The sequence below is a fragment of the Sceloporus undulatus genome, chromosome 3 (assembly GCF_019175285.1).
Source record: "Sceloporus undulatus isolate JIND9_A2432 ecotype Alabama chromosome 3, SceUnd_v1.1, whole genome shotgun sequence".
NCBI lineage: Eukaryota > Metazoa > Chordata > Lepidosauria > Squamata > Phrynosomatidae > Sceloporus > Sceloporus undulatus.
Window position 1 is genome coordinate 178,299,669 of NC_056524.1, and position 23,774 is coordinate 178,323,442.

Sequence of the window (23,774 nt, forward strand, 5' to 3'; positions counted from 1 at the left end):
CTCCCTGCCTTCCCGCGGGTGCAGACCCCCATGGGGAGGAAGGGACGGGCGGGCGGGCTGCCTCCTCCTCTTCTCCCCGGGGCTGCCAGACAACCGCAGGGAGAAGGGGATGGGACTTCAAGCCCCAGAGGGCTTTGCAATTGGAAGTCCTGCCCCTTTTCCCTCAGCAGCCTCCCTAATTGGTTGGGAGGCCAAGAAGGGGTGGGACCTCCAGCCGCAAAGCCCACTAGGGATTGTAGGAGGCTGAAATTCCCGCCCCTTCCCGGCCTCCCAACTGATCATGGAGGCCGTGGACGGGACTTTCATCCCCAAAGGGGGTCGCGGCCCAACAAAGGTTAGGCACCGCTGGTCTAGGGCCAGTGCAATGTATCAAAAGGTGAGTACAATTGGCCCTCCACATTTGCAGCTTTTGGCTTTTGTAGATTTGATTATCAGTGGATTTGATTAATAGGTATTCTTTAGAATCTCTAGGTCCTCCAGCATGACTCTGCCAGAAGCTGGCTATGCAGTCGTGCTGGATGACCTAGACATTCCTAGACAAAACAATTCTCTAGGTATTTATAGGTCCTCCAGCATCATTCTGTGGTCAACCTTTGCCTGAAATTGACCATGAAGTTGCACTGGAGAATCTAGAGATTTTTAGAGAGGTATTCTGCACTCTAAACTCCAGTGAATGTGAATGGCCCTCTATATATACAATTTATTATTTTAGGAGAAATGAAATTTTGAAATGGATAAGAAAATGTAGGCACCTGCATGTGTACTTGTCTTGCACATTTCACAGAGGTGTGTGCAGAGTTCACATTCCACCAAAAGGAGTGGAACTGGCAACAACTACCTTCTCATTCCTAGTACCCTTTCTGGATCATTTCCAAGATGGTGTGCCTTTGCTCTTTCATTGTGCTCTGGGTAGCTTGCTCGTTCTTGCCCTCTGTTCACCTCATGTGGGTTGGGCATAGACAATGGATGATTCTATCACAGCATAGGGTGGGATAGAGACTGCCACTGAGATCAAGACAAGAAGTTTATTCCTTCTTTCTTAAGAAGAGATTTGGAGCTGAAAGAATTTCACCTGTCACGTTTGTGGAGCCCATGACATTTATTGGAAGAGTCAGTCAGGCAAGAAGACAAACTCTTTGACTCCAGGAAGACACTGGGCACCTTTAAGTGTTGTTGAATAAAAGCAACTTTGAATTCACTTATGAACAGAAAGCCTATAAGGAATTCTCATAATAATAATAATAATAATAATTCTAATATTCTTTAAAAGTTCTTTTGTGCAAGAAAGGGCTAGGCAATACAGAATAAATATAGGTCATTATATTAGTACTGTATATAGACAACTATATATAGTGAAAAATCCTGTAGATTGTCCCTTTCCTCCATGGCATGCAAGTAACTCCTGAAAAAGTTATGTGTAAATCTAATTAAAAATGGACCAAACCTGGGAAAGCTCTTTGCAGAAGAACATTGAAAGGCCTTCCCTTCTCTCTTATGTTTTGGGAATTTGCGGGGGGGGGGGGGGGGGGGTCAAGAAGAGAGTTGAAACTCAAAACCACTCATCTATCTCTATTCAAAACACCACTGCATCATGACAAAGACATCATGCTCTGGAATGCCAACCCATCTTCTATTTCCTGGGAAAATGGGCTTCATAGTGGCATAAGCTAAGCCCTATAGGTAATATACACAAGAAAGGCTCTACATAGGAGAATGAATGGGAAACATGGGCAGGATACAGACCACCCATAAAGGGCAGTCTCCTGCCGTCCTGGTTTGCTGCACGAGGGAACTGCAGTGGACAAACTGTGCAGCTCCCTCGTGCAGCAAAAAGAACCCGCAAAAAGCGGGTTCTTTCTGCAGCGCTGTTGTGACACCACAAGGTGCCAATGGTGCACTTTCAGCGTCACAAAGGTGCCAGGACATGCAGATGCTATGCATCGTCATGTCAAAATGGTGGCGCCCATATGTACAGGGTGCTGCCATTTTGACTGTAAAGTTGAGGGCAGAGAAGTGTCAAATTAGCAATCTGTAAGCTGCTCTGAGAGACTCTGGCCCAAAACAAACAGGCCTGAAAGAGTGGTGTGCAGCCATGCTTGTGCCAATTGCAAAGGGGCCACAGCAGCAGCAACCACACATGTCCAGCCCCAATCCAGGCCTTTGCTGGAGCTCAGAACAAGGCCACCAGAAGGAGCAGATCCTATCCGCTCTTTCTTGGCCCAGTTCTTCCTGAATGGCATGGTGTTGGCACAACGTGTGACCACATTTGGGATGTGCATCATCTGAACACTATGTGCAAAATTCAGTCAGAATCTGCATCACTTGGCCCATGTGTTATGAGCCTTTGTGGCTGAAGAGCAGGGTATAAATACTCTAAATAAATATAATAAATGCATTACATAAATTCAATTCATTTTTAATGCTGACTTTAAAACAAAGCCTAGGAAAGGTATCAAAACAGGATTAAATAAATTTAAGAATGGAAAAATGATACATTGAGAGAAACAGAAATGGTCAAATCAATCCATCCTTCTATTAACCATGATACCAAAATAGAATCTTTCTCTTTAGATATTGTATAAAGAACCAAAGAAAAGGGAAAGACCTAGGCCAGCGCCTCTTTACTCTGTTTACACCATACAGAACCTTCTTTACTACCTTCAAAATAGGATAGCATCCAGTATAAGTCTTTTAAAATTCTTGACTACAACCTAATTCATATTCCCTAGCCCAAGGATACTGAATTTTGGCCTGCACCAGTATGTTTCATTGCTCAAGGCTATTAAATTGAGGATGAATGGTTGCAAGAGAGCATGAGGGTGAGTGTTTCCTATGTCTGGGAAATAGTCTACATGTCCTGGATGAAATTGTCCTCTCTCTGAAGAACCACATTTTCAGTCTAGGTCTAATCCCACCTCCATCTATGGAGTTTACTGCACTCTAAATAATGTGACTTATCCCTGATGGGATACAGTCGCATTTGGGGTGAAGCATGGGTATTTTCACACATGAAATTGCTGCCATTGTGTGACTGCAACCCAGGTCATAGCTGTGCTTAGCCAGTTACTTTGCAAAAATGGGAGCTTTCTATTTTTACAAAGCAGTCAGCTGAGCATGACTGGGACCCAACCTGCAGACAACCGGTGGCAGCTGTGGTGATTTTACATGTGATAGTACATTCATTTAACCCCAAATGCAACTGTATCCCTTTGGAGATAAGTCACATTATTTAGAGTGTGATAAACTCCTTTGTCTTCAGTATCATTTTATGGCTTTGTGATGGTTTGTATATCAGTTGTGGCTGTTCTTGGGCAAGGATTGCTTGGCAGTAGCAGTCTAGGCACTGCACTGCTAGGTAGACTCAGGGTTGTATCACAACAAAGAGATTTATGGCATATTAGGCATTCTTTACTGCATGTCAAATAACTTTCATTTGTCACTTTGCATGACCAAAAGATTCACTTCAGCAGGCAAACTTGTACAAAGTGTGATGAAAATGGAACAAAAACCAAACAAATTTACAGATAGATAAAACCAGAATGGATGAAGAGGAATAATCTGAAGAATCTAAAATGTATTTCCTGAAGGTTTATATTTTTCACTTTCACAGAGAGACTCCCCCCATCCAATGATGATTCTTTCTCACAAATCTTGGGTAATAAGCCTTCAGCAACTAATGTGCAAACCTTATATTATATTAAGCTGCATATAAAATAATCACAGACTATTTTTGCCTTTTATTGCACTTAGTCTATGGGTATCACACTCATATTTGTCAACTGGGGAAAATGTTTAATACATTTAATGAAGTGAACTGTAAGCCAAAAAACATTTGGGTATATTGTGCAGTTACCTGGAACAAGGTCATTTCTGTTGGCCTTGAGTACACATATATTTCCATTGTTACATAGCCGAGACAGGAATTTTTTCTGACTTCCTGGTAGGTACTGACTATCATTCCAGGTAAAAAAGTTTGCAAACAAAACAGAAACCTTGGTGGAGTGCAGTTCTAGAGAATTATGTCTTTGCTTCCAGGGTTTCAAGCCTCCTCCATCAGTTTCTCATGTGATGCAACTCAATTATAAATGAGACTCACATTTACTTCAATGTGATTATCAAAAACAGTTGACAGTTCCTCCCCAGCCTAGTTAGATAGAGCTGGTTATATTATATCACCCTGGACATTGGCTCCCCTTGCCCCTTTTACTCACTAATCCTATTGCTTTAGTAGATTTCAGGTTTGAAGATGTCAGAAACAAATTTGATTTAAAAAACACAAACCAAATGAACTCTACAGCAAGCCTGTTTGTACAGCTGAAGTTCTGTGGAAGAAAAACATTGAGAAAGAAACAGTGACATCACTGGAGAACACTCCCTATGGTAATAATATGTTGAGGCACTGAGCGGGCGTCTATGAAAAATATATGTATTGTATATAAAGAGATATGTTTACAGAAACACGAGTAGAGGAGCTCTTATAAGGGAGTCCAGTCTCATTCTTCCTAAAATTAAATTCCTTCCTATCTTGGAGCAACAACGATTCAGCATCCATTCCCATCTGGTGGCAACAAGAGGATTTGGGTAATGCACTCTGTTTTATTAAGAAAGGTTTGCACATTAGTCGCTGAAGAAAGACCTGCAGTTGCATTGTTGTCACTGAAATAACTTGTGAATTTCTCACAGCTAGCCTACAGTTGGTCTGGTGTCTGTGGATGCTTTTGTTTAAACAGATGAGATGCTCTATTTAATTGGTAGAATGCATATTTCTTACTTAATAGGATGCATTTTTTTTAAAAAAATGGCTTATAAGGAAAAAGAATGATGCCACTTCTTTCATGTATTTAGAAGGTTTTTGTCATACAAGCAATTTTTAGTAGCGAGGTTCATATGAATCCTCCTCAATAGATGACTGGCCATCCATGGGCATGAATTCTCTGCATGCTTACAGTGGTACACATAGCACTCCTACCCTCAAGAAGGAGAAAGGCTGCTTTTACCCATTAAAGGTGCCATCTCAAGTGTAAGAAATATCCATATCACTATCTGTATGCATGGAGAACTCATTTTCATGAATGTCTACCACGTGTTCATTAGGGAAAGTGTAGTTGGGCAGATGGTTTTAGTGGTAGATGGACTTGCCTTGGAGTCCCATGACTTGCTGTGTGTGATTTTACTGAAGGGGTCACATAGAATGTAGAAATAAATGCTAGATGTCTGCAAGCATCACTGGGATAAGTTTTTATTGAATTCACTGATCTCATACACAACACTAGTAACAAATGATTACCAAATGGTAGAAAGGCAGGTTTGTTCATTCTAGTTTTTAATAATGACTTTCCAAATTGTACACATGAAAATGATGGAAAGAACTTGAGAATTAGATAATGCAGATGTGGAAAACCAGTGAAACCACAGCTCTGTCCATTCACTTTTATCCACTGAGGCTTTGGATGCTTAGCTCTTGAAGTTCTTGATCTATGGTTGGATTCACATTGCAGAAATAATCCTGTTTGACACCATTTTAACTTCCATGGCTCAGTGCTATGGAATTCTGAAAACTGAGAGACATTTAGCCTTCTCTGTCAGAGAGCTCTAGTCCTACAACAAACTGTAATTCCCTGACTCCCATAGCATTGTACCATGGCAGTTAAAGTGATGTCAAAGTGGAGTATTTCTGCAGTGTGGATGCAGCCTAAACTGCACTACAAAAGAATGCTGTTTGACACTACTTTAACTGCTATGGCTCAATACTATGGAATCCAGGGATTTTCAGTTTGTTGTGACATCAGAGCTCTCTGACAGAGAAGAATAAATGTCTTACAAAACTACAAACCCCATAATTATGTAGCATTGAGCCATGGTAGTTAAAGCAGTGTCAAACTACATGATTTATGCACTGCTGATTAGACCCTAGTTTTGAATCTCTTTATATTAGTGATGGAAATAAGGATTACAAATATTCAAACAATGTATGAAGACAAAAGGTTTCCTAAGTGCCAAGAAACCCAGCAAAGAGAATCATATATAGCAGAAGAGCATTGCATTTGGGGATGAAAACATGAACTAGAAACCCATGTAGGTTTTTTGTGCAGAAAATGGAATTCTCTGCTTTTCTGTCACAAGACACAAGGTATAATTAAAGAAGATCACATTTGTGAATTATAATATTATCTATTGAACCTCCTAAACTAATGTGTAATTTGGTACTTAAATTATCCACTGGCTAAAAAGTTCTTGGCTTTTTTAAAAAAGACTTTATCAAAATGCTATTTAAATCCATATTTTGGGAGGAAATACACTTATAATAATTTTAAAATCTCTTTAAACAATGTTCTGGGGTTTGTAGTTTAATATGGCCTAAGAGCTCTCTGGCTGAGAATTCTAAATGCCCCTTCCTAAATTGCAAATCCCAGGATTCCACAGGAGGTGGCCATAGCAGTTAAAGTAAAATAACAGTGCTATAAAAGCATACTGTGATGATGTCCTTTGATGGGACTTACTCATAGGTAAATAGATACAGGACTGCAAAGAAATAAAGAAGGTAGTTGTTAAATGCTATAGCCTTGTATGGACTTGCTTCCATGTCAAAACATTTTTGGCCATCTATCTGTCAGAAGGTACCGCAGTTTTTGAATTAATTTATGTGCATGTATTCATTCAATTATGCTTGCCCTTCTTATCAGTTCTCCCTCTAGGAAACTTGTTATCCATGCAAAACTAACTGATGCCATTTTGTTCAAATATAGATTCAACATGTGGCTACTTTTCCTGGTGGGGTGCACAACCCAAGGAATATTATCTTCCAAAGGACTAGAACCCCCAAAAGGAACTGTGAATCCTGAAGCATACATGAACATAGTAAGTTGTAATTGTAACTGTAACTGTCATGGTGATAATGATGATTTTGCTGGCCGTAATGTAGAAAATCTATAGATGTTTGCAGTTAAATCAACCATTACAAATGAATCTTCAGCACTCTAGTGGGGGATATAGGACTACTGGCTTTTATAAACTTATCTCTATTAGAAGTAACAAAGAATAAAGAGGAAAAGCAATGCTATGTCAGGAAAGGGGAGAAGGAGCGCAGAATGAATACAGACTCATCTTAATTGATTATTTTGTTTGATATACATATTAAATACAAAAAAATTAATGTATGCACCGTATGTGCAGGACTCACCTTACCATCAGGTAGTGAATGGAATGGCATGGGGGCAGTTGCAATGACTCACTTGTCTGTCGCTCCACTCTTTTGGAGGGCAGGGCTGGCAATGCCATGCAGCCTAATCTGGGCTGCCTTAAGCCAGTGTTAAACTAGGATCCCACAGTGCACTTGCCTTCTGTAGGTGGTATGGGGGCAGGGGAGCAGATATCTTCTTCCTCAGCTCAGGTAGCAAAAGGTTTTAGACTGAGTTTGTCTGTCCCCGATGATGACATGGGAAAATCTCTATATGAGTTTCTTTCCCCTTCTAAGATGTGTTTCCCATGTATAAAGGCATAACATTAAATAGCTAGCTCTTATCTTTTCAGTTCATTTTCTAATATGTTTATTTTCTGCTTTTGAGAATTTTTTTTAAATTAAAGAGGCTTCTACCTGGACATTGATTTATTAGCAATGGAACATTCTCTGCCAATTTAGAATTAAAATAACTAACTACGAGGCATTCTACTTTTACCAATTCTATATCAAAATATGAACACTCCAAAGTTGGAGTGCTGAGACATTTCCTAAGCTTTCCAAAGGGGTTGTGCAGACCGCCAGTTCAGGGTTGTGGCAACCGCATGCTGCAGCCCCAACACGGCCTTTGTGGCTCCTTTTTGCACCCTGGAAAGGGTGCAATAGCAATGGCACCACTCCTCTGGTGCTGAGTCTGCATGATGCAGCACCAAAGGACTGTTGTAAAGCCTTTACAACAGTCCTTCGGTGCTGCATCATGCAGACTCAGCACCAGAGGAGCGCCATGATGTGGCATGCTATGTGGTATAGTGTGCACCATCACACTGCCCTGGGGCGGAGCTAGGCTGTGCATCATATGGATGCTACACCCCTTTTTTTATTTAGGCATTTATATCCCGCCCTTCAGCCCTAATGGCTCTCAGGGCGGCTTACAATTATTGTTTTTAATCAGACAGTTCCCTGCCCTCAGGCTTACAATCTAACTCCTGACTCCGCCCCAACCTGGCCTTTCCCACCGGTGTGCACAACCTCCTAGTCTCCTGCCAGGAGGTTAGGATCAGAGAAGCAACAGCTACTGCTCTTTTTTTCCCCTAGGTTCTCTTCTCTTGAACAATCTCATTTTGCTTCCATTGTAAACAATTAGAAAGTGACATTTAGCTCATCTCCAAACTGGTCTTAATCCCCCTCCCATGCATACACAGACAATATTGTAGTCATGTGAAGAAGGATTGAAAAGGCTTTGGATTCCAAATAACCAAAGCCTCCACTATTTGTCTACACCAACCAAGACGTTCAGCCATGCAACATGGAGAGAAAAGAATTGTGGATGTTTCTGTAGCAGCAGAGAGTTCACATCTGAGCATCTGAAGTCAGAACAGAGCTTGGAACATTAGCTTGGAGAATTAATTTCAGAATGTTAACCATTAGAAGTTATGAAGTTAATTTTTACCACTAATATTAATACTAAAAATAACAGTAATACTAACACATTTTCATTTTGTTAAAAATTATTTAACTGTAGTTAATAGTTCTAACCAACCTACTGAAGCAGGTGATGGGTAGAAAGCATAAGGAGGGATGGGAAGAAATGCAGAAACAGAGGAAGTTTGTGTGTGACAGGGAAAGGAACATTTCCACTTAATAATTCTAGCAATGTGTGAGCAATAACAGATATACAAAAGAAGAATAAAGAAGTTCATGTCAACTTACCCCAAATGTTAATATGCAATATAATAAGATACAACAGAAATGCAAATAAAGCAATAGAGGAGAAAAAAAGGAAGTCTCAACACACACTTTATGTATAGAAATTCTCCAACAGCCTCAGCATGTGCTAATGTTGCTGAGGGGAACAATAGCCTTTCAGGCCTAAAGGTCCTGGTGTTGAAAAAAACAACTGGACTGCTTAAAAGTCTATTAAACAAGGAAGTCACTTCTCACAGATCCCATTTTATGTCAGGACATATCTCTCCCCCCCCACCGCTACTGTTCTTCCATTATTTTCTGATTGAGCTTCCCAACTGGTACAGCCAACACATTAGCCAACCTAAGAAAAGAACTACGTGTTACATTTCCTCTAATCTTTCTTTTCCTGTGGACTTTCTGTTTTCCTGAATCTGGCAGAACTACCCATCCTAATAAATTCTAATATTCTAAAATGAGTGAAACTGTTAAAGCATAGAACTGACTTTAGTGTTAATCAAGCAATCTAATGAGTTTAGTTACACTAGAGGAAAAACTAACAATTTTTAAAATTAGTTAATTAACTAGTTGTTTCCAGGCTCTAAAATGGGAAGTTTGTCTCTGGTCTTGCGTGGGATGTGGGGGTCCCAGAGACGACAGAATAGTGATGTCAAGATATCTTTCTACCAAGGAAATATTTCTGTTTTCACTTCCTTCCTATCACATTTTAAATTCTAAGTTTGCAGAAAAAGAAAGAAATTTCTATTTCATATTTCCCAAGGCTCTACTAATTCTTTGTTGTTAATAATTATGGAAAAATATCTCCAAGATAATTCATCGGTAATTGAAAGGTAAGATAAAAACATGATGGAATTAAATGTATGTGCCTCTCAACAGAGTGAGATAATCCGCCATAGAGGGTATCATGCTGAAGAATATGAAGTTGTAACACCTGATGGTTATATCCTTAGTATCAGCAGAATTCCTTATGACAGAAAACAACTCTGGAACGTATGTGAGTAAAAACCCCATCAGGACTGAAAGTTTTCTTAATTCACAGAAGATACTTTAGAAATAGTTGCTTTGCTGCCTATCAGTGGTCCTAAGGAACCTTCATAGTAAATTGCAAAGTTGTGTATCTGGACACTAGCAAGTATGTCCCAAAGTGCATCAGCACTCCCTAGCCAGTGTTCCTTTGTGCATTGGTCCTATTGTGCATAAGTCACTTAGCTGGCTCACCTACATAATAATATCACAGCAACTCCTTGCAAAATATTGACGTCACAAAACTTCTCAATTCTCTTTCCTGCAGTTCCCGGTGCACTTACAAAGATGAAAGTCCCTTACAGAATTCTGCTACTGAATGAAAATTTCTACATATTTTGGTTGGCACTTTCCTCATTTTAATGTGAACTTCATACAAAGAAGAGTTGCATTTGGTTGAGAGTAGTAGTTTAGAAGCAGCCATTCATGTTAGGAACTGTGTTCATGTATACATTTCTAATAGCACTTTCCTTTCATTACACCTAGTTACGCCTTTTCTTTCTGATAAAAGAAAACAGTAAGATCCATCAAAGCATCAAATCATGCACTAATCAGTTTTTCATATTTACATCTAGCTTTCTCTGAAATTTGTTTGGCATGCAAAAAAGGTAAAATCAAGATATAGCTGTAGGGAAATAATTCTTTTTGTGATTCCTTTTGCAGATAGAAAACCAGTGGTGCTTTTGCAGCATGGCTTTGTTTTGGAGGGAAGCAACTGGGTTACAAATATGCACAACAACAGTCTTGGGTTCATGCTGGCAGATGCTGGGTGTGACGTCTGGATAGGGAACAACAGGGGCAACTCCTGGTCTAGAAAGCACAGAAATTTTTCAGCTGGTCAAGAACAATTTTCCAGTTACAGGTAATCAAAAAGTCTCTAGAAACCCTTGGGGAAAAAACACACATTTTTTAAAAGAAGTGTTTCTACCTACTATATTTTGCAACAGGTTTACAGTACAGCTGAATAAAGCATATATTCCTACATAAAGTCAGGTTACTAGTATTTCAAGATTTCCTGTCAAACAAAGACATTTCAAGTGTATAATTTAAAGAACTGGCATGGGATGTTTCACTCCAGAATTTAGTATATGAATGCATGGTTCAATAATACTGTGGGCCCTTGGTATCCACTGGGGTTTGGTTCCAGGACCCTCCACAGATACCAAAATCCATGGATGTTGAGGTCCTATTATGTAAAATGGTTTGGTAGAATAGTGTCTTTTTATACTATGGAAAAATCATTTTTTTTCTTTTTGGATTTTTAAAGAAATATTTTCAAACTGTGAATGGATAAACCCATGGGTGCAGAATCAGTAGATAGGGAGGGCCGACTGTACATAGAGAACAGCTAATATTTAATACAGATTGAGTCTCTCTTATCTAAAATGCTTGGCACCAGAAGTGTCCCATATTTCAGATTTTGGAATATCTGTATTTGCATACACATAATGAGGCATAATAAAGCCGGAAATAGATAAAGGATCTGTGAGATGGTGGGAGGTGTGGATTCCCTCCCTATATTTGCAAGGCTTTCTGTAGTACAAGTATGTACTATGCTACTTGTGTTGTAGCTTTACAAGTTTTGGATTTTGGAGTCATTCTAATTTTCAGAATTCCAGATAAGGGATACTCAACCTATACTAAGACAAAGGGCTCTTTCATACGGAGGAGGCAAATGTCATTAAAACTGCAATGGACGCATTATTGGGTAATAATGGGAGTTTCTGATATTACCCAATAATGCGTCCATTACACTTTACGCACAGGACACGAATGGGAGATGCAAGCGGGGTATGATAATCTCCCAGCGATTGCACTACTATGATTTAATCATGTTTTAATGACGCTTGCCTCCCATGTGAAAAAGTTCAAAGAGAACTGATAAAGAGAACTGTGGAGTGAAATTAGTGCCAGCTCTACCTTGCAAACTCTTTATAACTTTTTACTAAGGCTGCATCCATGGTGCAGAAATAATTCAGTTTTGTTTGACACCACTTTAAGTGCCATGGCTCAATGTGATGGAATCCTTGGAACTGTAGTTTCTGAGATATTTAGGCCTCTCTCAGAGATAAGTCTGGTGCCCTACTAAACTACAAATCCCAGTCCAATCACTAGTCCCAGTTTCTGCCAACCTAGCAGTTCAAAAGAATGCAAAATGCAAGTAGATAAATAGGTACCACTTTGGTGGGGAGGTAACAGTGTTTGATGAAGTCATGCTGGCCACATGACCACTGGAGCCATCTTTGAACAACACTGGCTCTTCAGCTTAGTAACAGTCGGTTACGACTAGACATTCATGTCAAGGGACTACCTTACTTTTACCTACTATGTATTTATTATTAATTTATAATGTTTTATTATTGCTAATTACTTTCAGGGAGAATCTTGTGGATTTGAGACCATTTTCCATTTTAAGTGCAATAATAATTTGGCTAAAAGCAAGTCACTAATACAATGTCAAAGTGTCACATTTAAAGGAACAAGAAACAAGTAATGACCATTGTGTAATTTGGAAATGATGATGAGCAACACCTAATTACTTATTATTTTAAAGACAAACTGTCCAAAGTCTGTTTCTGGGCTATGCATAGCCAAGCTGAAGAACTTTGAAATCCTGCTATAGTACTGTTTTCTACATGAGAAAAGTGTCAGTAGCCTCAAACTAATATTAATAGCAAATTATAATTTATGTTGCAGTTTTGATGAAATGGCCAGATACGACCTTCCAGCAATAATCTCTTTTATTGTGGAAAAAACTCGAATCCCCAAGATTCATTTTGTTGGATTTTCTCAGGGTGCTACTCAAGGTATGTTAAGGATATCATTGTGAAATTAACAAAGCACAACAAAATTTGTATGCCACATGTACATTTACGAGATTAAGGTCCAAATCACACAGCAGAAATAATCCAGTTTGAGACTACTTTAACTGCCCTGGCTCAATGATAGAGAATTCTGGGAACTGTAGTTCTGAGAGATATTTAGCTTTCTCTGTTAGACAGCTCTAGGGCCACAATAAACTGCAATTTCCAGGATTCCCAAGCACTATACCAGGAAAGTTAAAGTAGTCTCAAACTGGATTATTTCTACAGTGTTCTTTGGACCTTTATTATGACTGAAATCCTGATGAATATGGATAAAAGCTAGATACATCTCTTCTGATTTGTAGTTCCATCTGACTTTGTTTAGAATTAGGGATGTAACTTCACTAAGTTTCTTCATGAAGAAAACAACAAGTAATTTTAACAATTATCCGCCCACTGTGAAGTTTTTTAAAACCAAGGACTGTTTCGTTATTTTTTTTTCTGTGACTTTGTATTTGAATATTTCCTTGCTGTTACCCTCCTCAAACAGGAGAGGCGGGATACAAATAAATATTTTATTATTATTTATTAAGCAGTTTTCAAAGCTTATTCACAATTTTGGACTTATCCTGTGAAAACTTAGCACATGGTTGTTTTGCACAGAAAATATTTCAACAAAGTACTATTTTCTGTACAGAAAATGTGGTTTCCTACACAGAAAATATTGTTTTCTACACAAATCAACCATAGGCACAGAATAAACCTTCAATTATAGAAATTTCTGTGCAGGAAACAACATTTTTTTTTTTTGATAAAATGTTCTTTCTACCTAGAATTTTCTCCCCTGCAAAACAACTCCTGTTTTCTGTGCAGAAAATGCTGTTTTCTGTGTCTATGCCAATTATTCCAGAACAGTGAAAAACAAATATCTATGGTAGTCAGAAATAAATTCACTTTGTTGAGTTAACATTATTCCCTAGTTCAGAGGGAACCTTTACTTTTCTTCAAGCCTGCCGGACTAGTCCATCCCATATGGGGTCCAACTTCTTAACACAATGGGTCCCAAAGAGATCTTTCTCTCTCAGCACACCCCTCATGATCCATACCTGAAGTTAGTGACATTGTCCCACCTGATTCTTGCCTTTCAATTGGGTAGGCAAGTTCCAGATAGATGGATCACACTGTAATCACTGAAAGAAGATAAGAGATCTCAGTGGAATCTCAACACACTGCTATATCTGATCTGAGTCCAGAGAAAATATAAGGATTTATATCCTACTTAGTCATTTTTCCCATGGGGACCACAAGTGGGTGAGGTGGCTTCAAGGATTCAGTGTATCTCCCTTCACAGAGAAGAGAAAATCGATGTCAGAAAGAGAGGATTTGTGTAGATAACATCAGAGGAGGGAAGCTTAGGGAAAGAATGGGTCCCACCAATCCAGTAATGTTGTCTGACCAGGTTGCTTGGACCAGGGGGGCAATCCAATTACCAGCATCTATCATTTGACCGCATCCTTTTCCTACTCAATATGTTTTGTATTGACAAGAATGCCTGAGAAAGTGAGTTTTTTGTAGTCTAATTTAAATTATTTTTCTTAGGCTTGATTGCATTCTCATCTATGCCAGAAGTGGCTGAAAACATAAGAATGTTTCATGCCTTAGCTCCACTGAGTACACTCAGGAATTCCCCAAGCCCTTTTGTGAAGCTGCTGTTCCTGCCAGATAAAATTATAAAGGTATTTGATTCATGACTTTATTGAAACTATGGTTAATTATTTTATTCTTACTTTTCTGAGATACATTTCAAGCATGATTTGATTGCTTAATCTTTGAAATCTTGACATGCATATTGGCTCAGTCCAGAAATATGCACTTGTAGACAATTTTGTTTGGTCCACATTTTTAACTGACCAACCTAATTTGTATTTCTCATATGAGTTAGCAGATAAAAATAGAGTTATCTTTGGATTGCACATTTCTCAGAATTTTGCTGTGCAACTGACCATTCATTGAAAAATCTGTTAGAAATTTCTTGGATGGAAATCTGCAAATTATTGTGAACACTAGATAAACAGGACACATGTGAAACACACACACACACACACACACACACACAGAGATCTGTCCATCTGTGTTTGAACTTTAATTAGATGATACAAATTTTTACCTGTAATGTAATGTGATGAATCATTCAAAAAAAAAAAAAAAAAAAAAGCAAGCAATCACTTGCAGCTCCAGACATCAAGTAATGGCCCTATATGTGTGAACTGGCCAACAGTTCCTTCCTTGAAACCTTCCAGATATCCATTCTCATCTTGTTATATTCAGTATAGAGATGGTAGGAAAGATGAAGAGGGAACAACAACAGTATGGTTACTAGATGATACCCCATGAATCTTAATTCTTAATGCTTAATGTTTATTGAATGATTGAACAATCCAGGCAAGAATCTCCCTGTTACTAGTAAACTCTGGATAGTAATATATTATTGAAATTTAAAGAAGGAGAGGGAAAACTGTAGCCTGTGGGCCTTGTAAATCTCTAACACTTTTTGCAGGGGCTTCAAAGCCCTTCATACAGATTTCTAGGAATGCTGTAAAACCTTAAAATTGGTTCCCATGATCTTAGTTTGCCATAAACTGGCCAAAGAAAACAGGAAGAGGTTCACATTTTCAGTCCATTTACAGTTAAAAATCAAGAAATGGAGTCCATTAGGGCGGGGGAAGAATTGGCCCACTCCCCTCAACACTTGGCCACTCTTGATTTAAAGTATTTTCTCTTATAGGGGTTAAATACAATTGCTCTACTGGCTGGTCGACATATCAAAGAGAGAAACCAAATATGTAGATGTGTACAAGACATTCTTAAATAAATGCAAACATTATTTGGAACAGGAATGGTGTGGGAATGCTTAAAAACCATAAGGATATATTTAGTTCAGTTCATCTTTCTTGTGGTCATAGACCAGCACATGTAAAAAAGAGATACAAAATAAAAGAAGATAATAGTAAAAATAAGATAAACAGAAGTTAAAAGCAGTATTTAAAATATCCTTTTAAAATCCAGTGTAAAATCCAGTGTGGCAGGGCAAGATTAATACTAGCCTACTGCAGAGGTCTTGCCTGTCAGATTTTAACCGCAGAATCAGGCAACAATATACGTTATAGCTGGGTTGGTGTCTGAAAGCAGCAAAGAAGTGTAAATTGACTGGTGTGTCCTTGACATTTATACAGTGGAGGTGAGATAAGGCTGAGGTGGATGGCCCTATAGTATTATATGTAGATTTATAGGTCAACCCACCCAAAATCTCTGGTTCAGGTAAAACTAGAGATGTAAAAACCTTTGCTTATTTTATTTCTGCATGCTAGAATAAAGAATTTCAGAAGCTTTTCCCCCCATTGGGTGAGATTATAAGAGCTTTTGCACTTTTTTTGGCTTTGTGGTATTTTTTGTGTGTAAAAAATGTATTTGCACAAAAAAAAACCCGATTGTTTTTGCTCGTCAAACAGTGTGTTTTCTTGTGAACAAAAGTATTTCTAAGGGGCTGTACAGATTGCCATCTTTGGCCAGCCTGGGGGTGGGGTATGGCGACTATATGATGCACACTCTGACTCCACCCCTAGGCCAATGTGACACCATGTGCCACACCACATGGCAGGCAACATCACAGCACTCTAGTGCTGTGTCTACATGACACAGCGGTTGCTGCAGCCCTGATCTGGCTCTAAAAGGGACTGCTGCAGGCTGCCCCTTAGAGGTAGTCTGCACAGACCCAAAGTTTTCTTTACAGCCTTAGGTAAGACATGTATGAAAGATGTAAATGTGATGAGAAACTACGTTGCCAATTGACATGGTATGAAAATTTCTGCCCATCAAACAGGATTTTGTTTGTTCATGGGATTTCATACTTTGTTGCATAAACGCCACACAAACAGTTGAAGGATGAAGTTGCACATCACATCTTCAAAATAATAAATGAATCAGAGCTTATCCATGTTCTCATGGAAGGATCAACAAGAGGACATAACAATATGTCAATAATTTAAATTTCCTCCCCCCTTTTCAAACTGCCTATGCTCACAAAATAGAATTTCAGCATAGCGTGTACACACTGAATGTTCTTGAAAGCCAGGCTTTCAAAAGTAGTTCTGGCACCATCAGACAGTCACCATTGACTCAAATGCTCTGGGAGGTGCCACTGGTGCCAGTGCCATTGCAACCAGAAGCCTCTTCCTCCTGCAGTTGCATTAGCAATCTGTCTTGCTTTTATAGTGTGTGAAATTTTCATGTGACTGCTCCTAGCTTTCCCTTCTCTTTTGTATGGACTGATGCATGTTTGGATGGAAGAAGGAAAATGAATTGAGTCTAGCCATTGCAATCATACCCTCTAACATTTCACTAGGACACATAAGGCCAAGCAACATCACAGCATGATCAAGGTGGCAAAAGTTATTAGTGAAGAAGAACACAGAAACTGCAAAATGCTACAGCACTTTTCTTTTGCATGACTCAATGGGGAAGGACAACATTTTGCCCCTCCACTAGCTGAATTAACTATGTGGAAACTGCTCCTTGCATTTTGAATTTAGTTTGCAGCAACTGAATCAATCAGAGGACAAAGGGGGAAAGGGGACATTTTTAAAAGCAGCTGAAAGAATGGGATGCAAGAGGATTAACTGGGACTGTCACTGCCAAATTGGGACAGTTGGAGGGAATGTACAGTGTGACTGTGAACTAAAACAATGGTTGGAACCTGGTTTCCTTCTAATGACATTTCAGTCTTCTGAGAGCAGAAGGAAGCTGGTGGCTGAATGAACACTACCACTAAAGGCAGTCAAAAAATATCAGGTCCTTCTGAGATGGCTATCAGATGTAATTAAAATGTTCACATTTTATGTAGTTTAGGGCCTTCTCAGCTTCTCGGCTCTGAAACTCTCTTCCTAGGAAGGCCAGAAAGATCCTTCTTCGCTGTCCTTCCATTGCAAGCAAAGGCTTGTGTGTTTTTTTAAAATTCCAATAGCTTTTGATCACTAAGGGTTTTAAAGAAAGAGTTTTTAAGTGAGTGCACTGTTTTTAAATTGCTCTTTATCATTTTTCATTGTATGTTTTAAATTGTGTTCATGTCATTGATAATTCAATTCTATTTCATTGTTGAGCTTTCAATACATTTTAACTGTAGGACATTGATTTTAATTTGTAAGCTGCCTTGAGTCTCAGACATGACATGTTACAGAGATGACCTTCCAGCAAGAGCAGAACCAGAATCTATGAAACCAGCTCGACTTGAAGATACTTGTCTGTTTGGGAACACTGTTTACTGCCATAAGCACATATTGTTTTCCACTGACTTAAGTACATCTAATATTTGCTATTGACCTAATTATGTGTAATGTTGTTGGTATATCTGCAGTCTTTCTTGGGCAAGAGAGATTTTTCCCTGAGAAGTGAAATTAAGAGAAAATTCATCACTCGTATATGCAGCTCTAAAATCTTCAGGAAATTCTGCTCTTGGAGTTTGTCATTTCTTGGTGGATCTAATGAGAAAAACCTAAACATGGTATGTATAAAGTGAAATACATTTTTACTATTTTGCACATAAATGCTTAAATGTCAACTGGCCATCTCTTGATAAGAGAGCATTTAAACACAGGAAAGGTTTGCAGACTAGAAAGCTTATGAATGGAATTGAATGGTATCTTACAACTGAGGAAATCCATGTGTGAATCTTTCTGTCACCAAAAGAATATTATTAAATTACAAGATGGTGGTAGCAACAGGTTTGGGGACCTACCCCTCAGGACGATTTACAAAAGAAATGATCTTTTAAAAGAAGTTCCTTTCCTCTTAAAAAATGAGGTGCCTGTATTGTCTTTTGCAGAGCCGCATTGATGTCTACATGTCTCATTTTCCGGATTCAACATCTATTCAAAATCTACTTCACTGGGGACAGGTAAAATGTCTGAAAGTGTCTGCCAAGTTGTGTTCAGTGAATTTTCCAGATATAATCCGTGTCCAGTGGTCCAATGTTTTAATCAGTCTGCATATCTGAATTTAAGCCCCTTCATCAATTTATGCACTTCAAGGCTCACTGTAAATGTGCAGGAATAGAAACTAGCTTGCTGCATTTTATCAGAAGTCAGAGAATAAGCTAACAATTTATAAAGTGAGTTAAAATTATTTTATTAAATAACCTCTAGTGTATGCTGAATGTACAAAGTTTACAATGTATACTTCAGCATAGCAAAGTATATAATGTATACAGCTCTCCTAAAACATATTGCTAGCTTTAATGCTGAATATTAAGAAAACCAAAATAATGACCATGGAAGACTTACATAAATCCAACCTAATGACAAGGAAATCAAAACAGTCAAAGACTTCCCTTTGACCAAGTCAAAGACCTTGGATCAAATATTGAGCAGAACTGAGAGTGCAGTCAAGAAATAAGAAGACGACTAGGAAGGGCAGCAAAAGAGTGCAGTGGAAGAAATAAGAAGACTGGGAAAGGCAGCAAAAGAAAATAGAAAATCAAATCATTTGAAATGTAGTGCTGGAGAAGAATGCTGAGGATACCATGGATGGCTAAAAAGATTTAAAAGAAAAAGAAAAAGAAATAAGGCCTGAACTCTCCCTGGAAGCCAAGATGTCTAAGTTGAGGCTGTCATACTTGGCCACATCATAAAAGGTGGAGGGCAGTAGAAAAGAAAGGAAGACTATGTGCCAAATGGTTAGACTCAGTCAAAGAGGTCATGGTCCTGAGCCTGCAGGATCTGAAGCAGAGCAGTTGTGGACTGGGATGTGGCTTGGCAATGTCTCATTCATGGGGTCACCATGAGTTGATGTTGACTTGAGGGCAGTTAATGGGTACTACTACTACTATTACTAATAACAACAACAACAACAACAACAAAAATAATAGCTTTATTTATATCCCATTTCTCTGTTACAAAGAAAACTGGACTGGTTTTGTAGCGGTACCCTGAATGTGGAAATCCTTCCCAAGGGACTGGTTTTATCCCTTCTGAGTGTCCAATGAGCACTGAAGACTATGCGATTTCACTTTGATTCTTAAACCTAGGGTGTCTGCTCTAGCTGTTTTAAAAACTTTTAAAAAGTGTTTTGTTTTAGAATTATTTTAAAGAAAATTTTAGTGTGTTTTAATTGGTATTTTAAATACTTCTATCCATTATGCATCAGTTTGGGGGTTCTAGTGAATCAAGGGACAATAAACAAATCCCTATAATAGATATAAATGAATAAAACAGGTAGAGATCCTGAAATGTTGCTTAGTTGACTTGGCGATTGTGTCAGAAGCTCACCAATAATGAACATCAGGGCAGGAAAACCTTTGATATTCCAAACGTTTTTGGACAATTACTCACATAATTCATTATTATTAATCAAGCTGGGCAAATCTGATGGGAATTATACTACCTTGATTTTCCAAATAAGCAAATAAATGAACATACACTCCAATGCAAAATGCATTTAATGTCGTGCCTTATTTGGCTGCACAGCTAGAATGCTATAAGACATGTAAGTGAAATTAAGTTCTATGGTATTTTAGTTTAATCACTAAAACAACATGGAAGAAGCTATAGTGGACTGTTATCCTATGTTATCAGAGGACTACATTTAATGGAATGATGAATCACAATAAATTGATCATGATATTTCAGTTGTTAAGAACTCATTCTCCTTCATCCATTCCTAGATATACAAAACAGGAAAATTCAGAGCTTTTGATTATGGGAGTGGAAACCAGGAGAAATACAATCAGGTAAGATATTTAAGCAACATATAAAACAACATGTAGATCCAGCAGAAACACATGCAGCCTTCTCATTCACTTCAGTGGTAAAGGCTGCTCCAGCTAAGCAAATGAATATGCACTCAGAACTACACTTTCCATAATAGAGGTGAGCAATCAGAGACCCTCCAAATATTGTTGAACTGCAGCTTCCATCATCCCTCATCACTGACTAGATTGACCAGGGCTGATGGGAAGGATTGATGGGAGTTGCAGTCCAAAGCCACTTGAAAGAGCCATCAGTTGCCTACCTGAATCTGCATGAAAGTGAAGCAAGCAGCTTCTGCAAGTGAGGGAACTCTGATTAAGTTAAGTGCCTGTATCAATCCAATGATGCAGTGTTCAGAAATGTCCAGTTTTGATGGCTTGTTTCAGAAGTGAAGCTATGCAAGGATTTTCACTACCATATTTGTTTTCAGTACCACAGGACAGAACTTTAAATAAATGTATATAGGTCCCAAACAGACAGCCCAAAATAAAGCTGTTTCTGGTCACTTTGGAGGTATGCTGTTTAAATGATGCATGCATCCTAAGAAGCTGGAAGCCATGCCAAAGCCATGTTCCAGTCCTAAGGACTGGAGCACAGCTTTGGCAGAATATCTGGCCTCTTAAGATGTGTGTGTCATTTAAACAGCATACCTCCAAAGTGACCAGAAGCAGCTTTATTTTGTCCTGTCTGTTTGGGCCCATAGAGTCCTTTATGAGACTGAAAAGGTTTGCTCATATTATTTCTCTGTTAAGCTAAGAGAAAATTCAGACCTGAATCATATTGTTCCAACGAGAGCAGATCCATTTAATCAATGGGATTTATATAAGTGTTGACATTCAACAACTGATGTAACAGGTCTACACAAGATTCAAGCCACAAAGACAAGAGCATAGGAAACAAGCAGTAATTTAACATTTTAACATTTTCCAGGTTTAACTTAGAAAACACCTCAATTTCTTTCCTTTCCTTTTCTGTTTCTAGACTGAGCCTCCATCATATGACCTAGAACGTATGAGAGTCCCAACTTCTGTATGGTATGGGGAAAAGGACTGGTTTGCTGATCCTGATAATGTCCAAGCTTTATTGTGTCGCATTCGCAATGTAGTCTTTGAAAATAGCCTATCTAATTGGACTCATTTTGACTTTCTTTGGGGACTTGATGCCCCTGACAGACTTTACAAACCACTTATTGAACTGATCAGCTTTCACCCTTAGTTGTAATTCTCCTTCCAACCTTATTATTTTGTAACTTTATTATATTGTTGTTGTTTTACAAAGGAAGACAAAGTGCAGGATATACCTTATGGCGTTGTAATATGTTTTAAACATATTTTGATTTGAAGCACAAAATGCCTGCTATGAATCAAACCACACTGGCCCATCATTATGGTGAGCAGATTGTGTGAGGAGTTTAAATATTTCAAAGATGCATGGGGGAATGTGGTATATTATGTGCCTTCTGTGCACAGAAGAACATTTTTTTATCTCTCCATGTGATTCATGTCAACGCAGGTTGAATTACTATCCATCATAAGGCTGATTTTGCCTCAAAACATTGTCACCCCCCAGGCACAGAAACATGTCCTAATTGTAGAATATCCTCTGAGAATGCATATTGCCCTCTTTCAGCTCTGTTTTCAGTCACTCCAGGTTGGATTGCTGATATTTGGCTTGAGAAGACTGTGTTTGAAGTCTCATTTTCTTCTGAACATTTTTGGTAGATAGGATGCACTGTACAACATTCTGTATCTGATGCTTGCCGATGTGAGCCGCTTTGTGATATTTTGGAATTACAATAGGTTTTGATAAATCTATAAGCCTTGTTTGGATATTCAGCAGCCTGCAATGCGAATAACGTGAGAAGGGGAAGGCAAGGCTGATTCCTGCTACCAGGCCTCATTACCTCCCTCCATAGATTGGAAAGGGCACTTGTCCATTGAGGAACTGCTGTATTCAAGTAGCCTCTGTGCATGTGCTAGAATCCAGGTCACAGTTGTTAACTGCATTGAGCAGCCTATAGAGGGCTCCCTGACATCGAGATTATCCTCCCACACTGGACTGCCTTCAAAGAATATTTGGAAACCACAAACAGTCCAAAATTTAGCAACATGATTGCCAACAGGGTTCATAAAAATGAGCATGTGACAGCTTACTGAAACAGTTGCACTGCCTTCCAGTTTGTTGCTCATTATTGAAAGAGCTGGTAATTGCTATAATTGAGGAAAACATAGTATGCCATTGCCACTATATGACAACTGGTAATGCAGTGACCAAGGATTTGGGGGGCACTGAGTCATGCTTGTTTAGTATTATTCATGGGACAGGTGTTAATACAGTATTTGCTTTATCTAGACAAGGAGTTGTTGTTTTTCCATCTTGCACCACGCAAGGGTCTTGCACCATTCAGAGCAGCCCAGGACCTTAGCTGCTGACTACATTAGATGAAGAAAAGCTGCACATAGCAATGCTGTACTCACTGCAAGAAGAGTGGTTCCCAGTGAGCAATGCTTCATGTATTGACTAGAATAGCCTTTAGGGCAGGATATAAATATCATAAATAAATAAATAAATAAATTTGGACATCCAGACTCAGCCACCAGCCAAAGTGCAACCCAAAACCTTTGCTGTTGAGTAAAATAATAACCCATTCACCAGCTCAAATAGATAAGCAACACACTAATATCTCTACTCACCTGCCCATTCCTCCTAATCAACTATAACATAATGAGTAAATGCAGTGTGTGGCTCCAAGGGCCCCTAGAATAGTATAGTAATAATTACAAGTACTGATGTTTTAATGACCCACAAATTACTTATTGACGGTAATGCTCCAAGTGATGACTTTTACAGTCCTGAATATTTTAGGACCTTGTTATTTAGAGTTGCTCCCAGATAGTTGTTGTTGTGTACCTTCATGTTGTTCCTGACGTATGGTGAGACTAAGGTGAACCTATTGAGGGTTTTTTGGGGCAAATTTCTTCAGACGGGGTTTTCCATTGCCATTCTCTGAGGCTGAGATAGTGTGACTTGCCGAAGGCCACAAATGGGTTTCTTGACTGAGCTGGAAATCAATCCCTGGGCTCCAGAGTCATAGTCCATAGACTCAAGCCACTGTGCCACTGAGATCATATTTGGAGGCATGTCCTGACAACCAGTGAGATGCATTAACTTGAGACTATAGAGTGTTTTTTGGAAGCTACACCTAAGACCCTTCAAGAAAACTGCCTTTCAAAGAAAGCCCATCAAATTCCCTTACAAATGATTTTG

The 23,774-nt window shown here is 38.8% G+C and overlaps 1 protein-coding gene across 2 annotated transcripts; it reads left to right on the forward strand.

Annotated features, from left to right (window-relative positions):
• Nucleotides 1-251: 251 nt before the first annotated feature.
• Nucleotides 252-23,468, forward strand: LOC121926757 (lipase member M-like). Of its 2 annotated transcripts, XM_042460011.1 has the most exons (10): nucleotides 252-376; nucleotides 6,747-6,858; nucleotides 9,758-9,875; nucleotides 10,568-10,766; nucleotides 12,602-12,711; nucleotides 14,308-14,444; nucleotides 18,119-18,265; nucleotides 18,587-18,658; nucleotides 20,423-20,488; nucleotides 21,489-23,468. In XM_042460011.1, the coding sequence occupies exons 2-10, from the start codon at nucleotides 6,754-6,756 to the stop codon at nucleotides 21,720-21,722; spliced, it is 1,188 nt and encodes a 395-aa protein (XP_042315945.1). In that variant the 5' UTR covers nucleotides 252-376; nucleotides 6,747-6,753; the 3' UTR covers nucleotides 21,723-23,468. The 2 variants fall into 2 exon arrangements, with proteins under 2 accessions (XP_042315945.1, XP_042315946.1); XM_042460012.1 differs by lacking the exons at nucleotides 252-376; nucleotides 6,747-6,858 and adding an exon at nucleotides 10,173-10,245 and having other exon boundaries at nucleotides 9,802-9,875.
• The last annotated feature ends 306 nt before the right edge of the window (nucleotides 23,469-23,774 follow it).

Bases quoted from the DNA above. Each gene is read 5' to 3' on its own strand.
- LOC121926757 (XM_042460011.1), top strand. From the start codon at position 6,754: ATGTGGCTACTTTTCCTGGTGGGGTGCACAACCCAAGGAATATTATCT. The intron at 6,859-9,757 runs GTAAGTTGTAAT...GCCTCTCAACAG, and splicing joins CTGAAGCATACATGAACATA to AGTGAGATAATCCGCCATAG. The intron at 18,659-20,422 runs GTAAAATGTCTG...ATCCATTCCTAG, and splicing joins ATCTACTTCACTGGGGACAG to ATATACAAAACAGGAAAATT.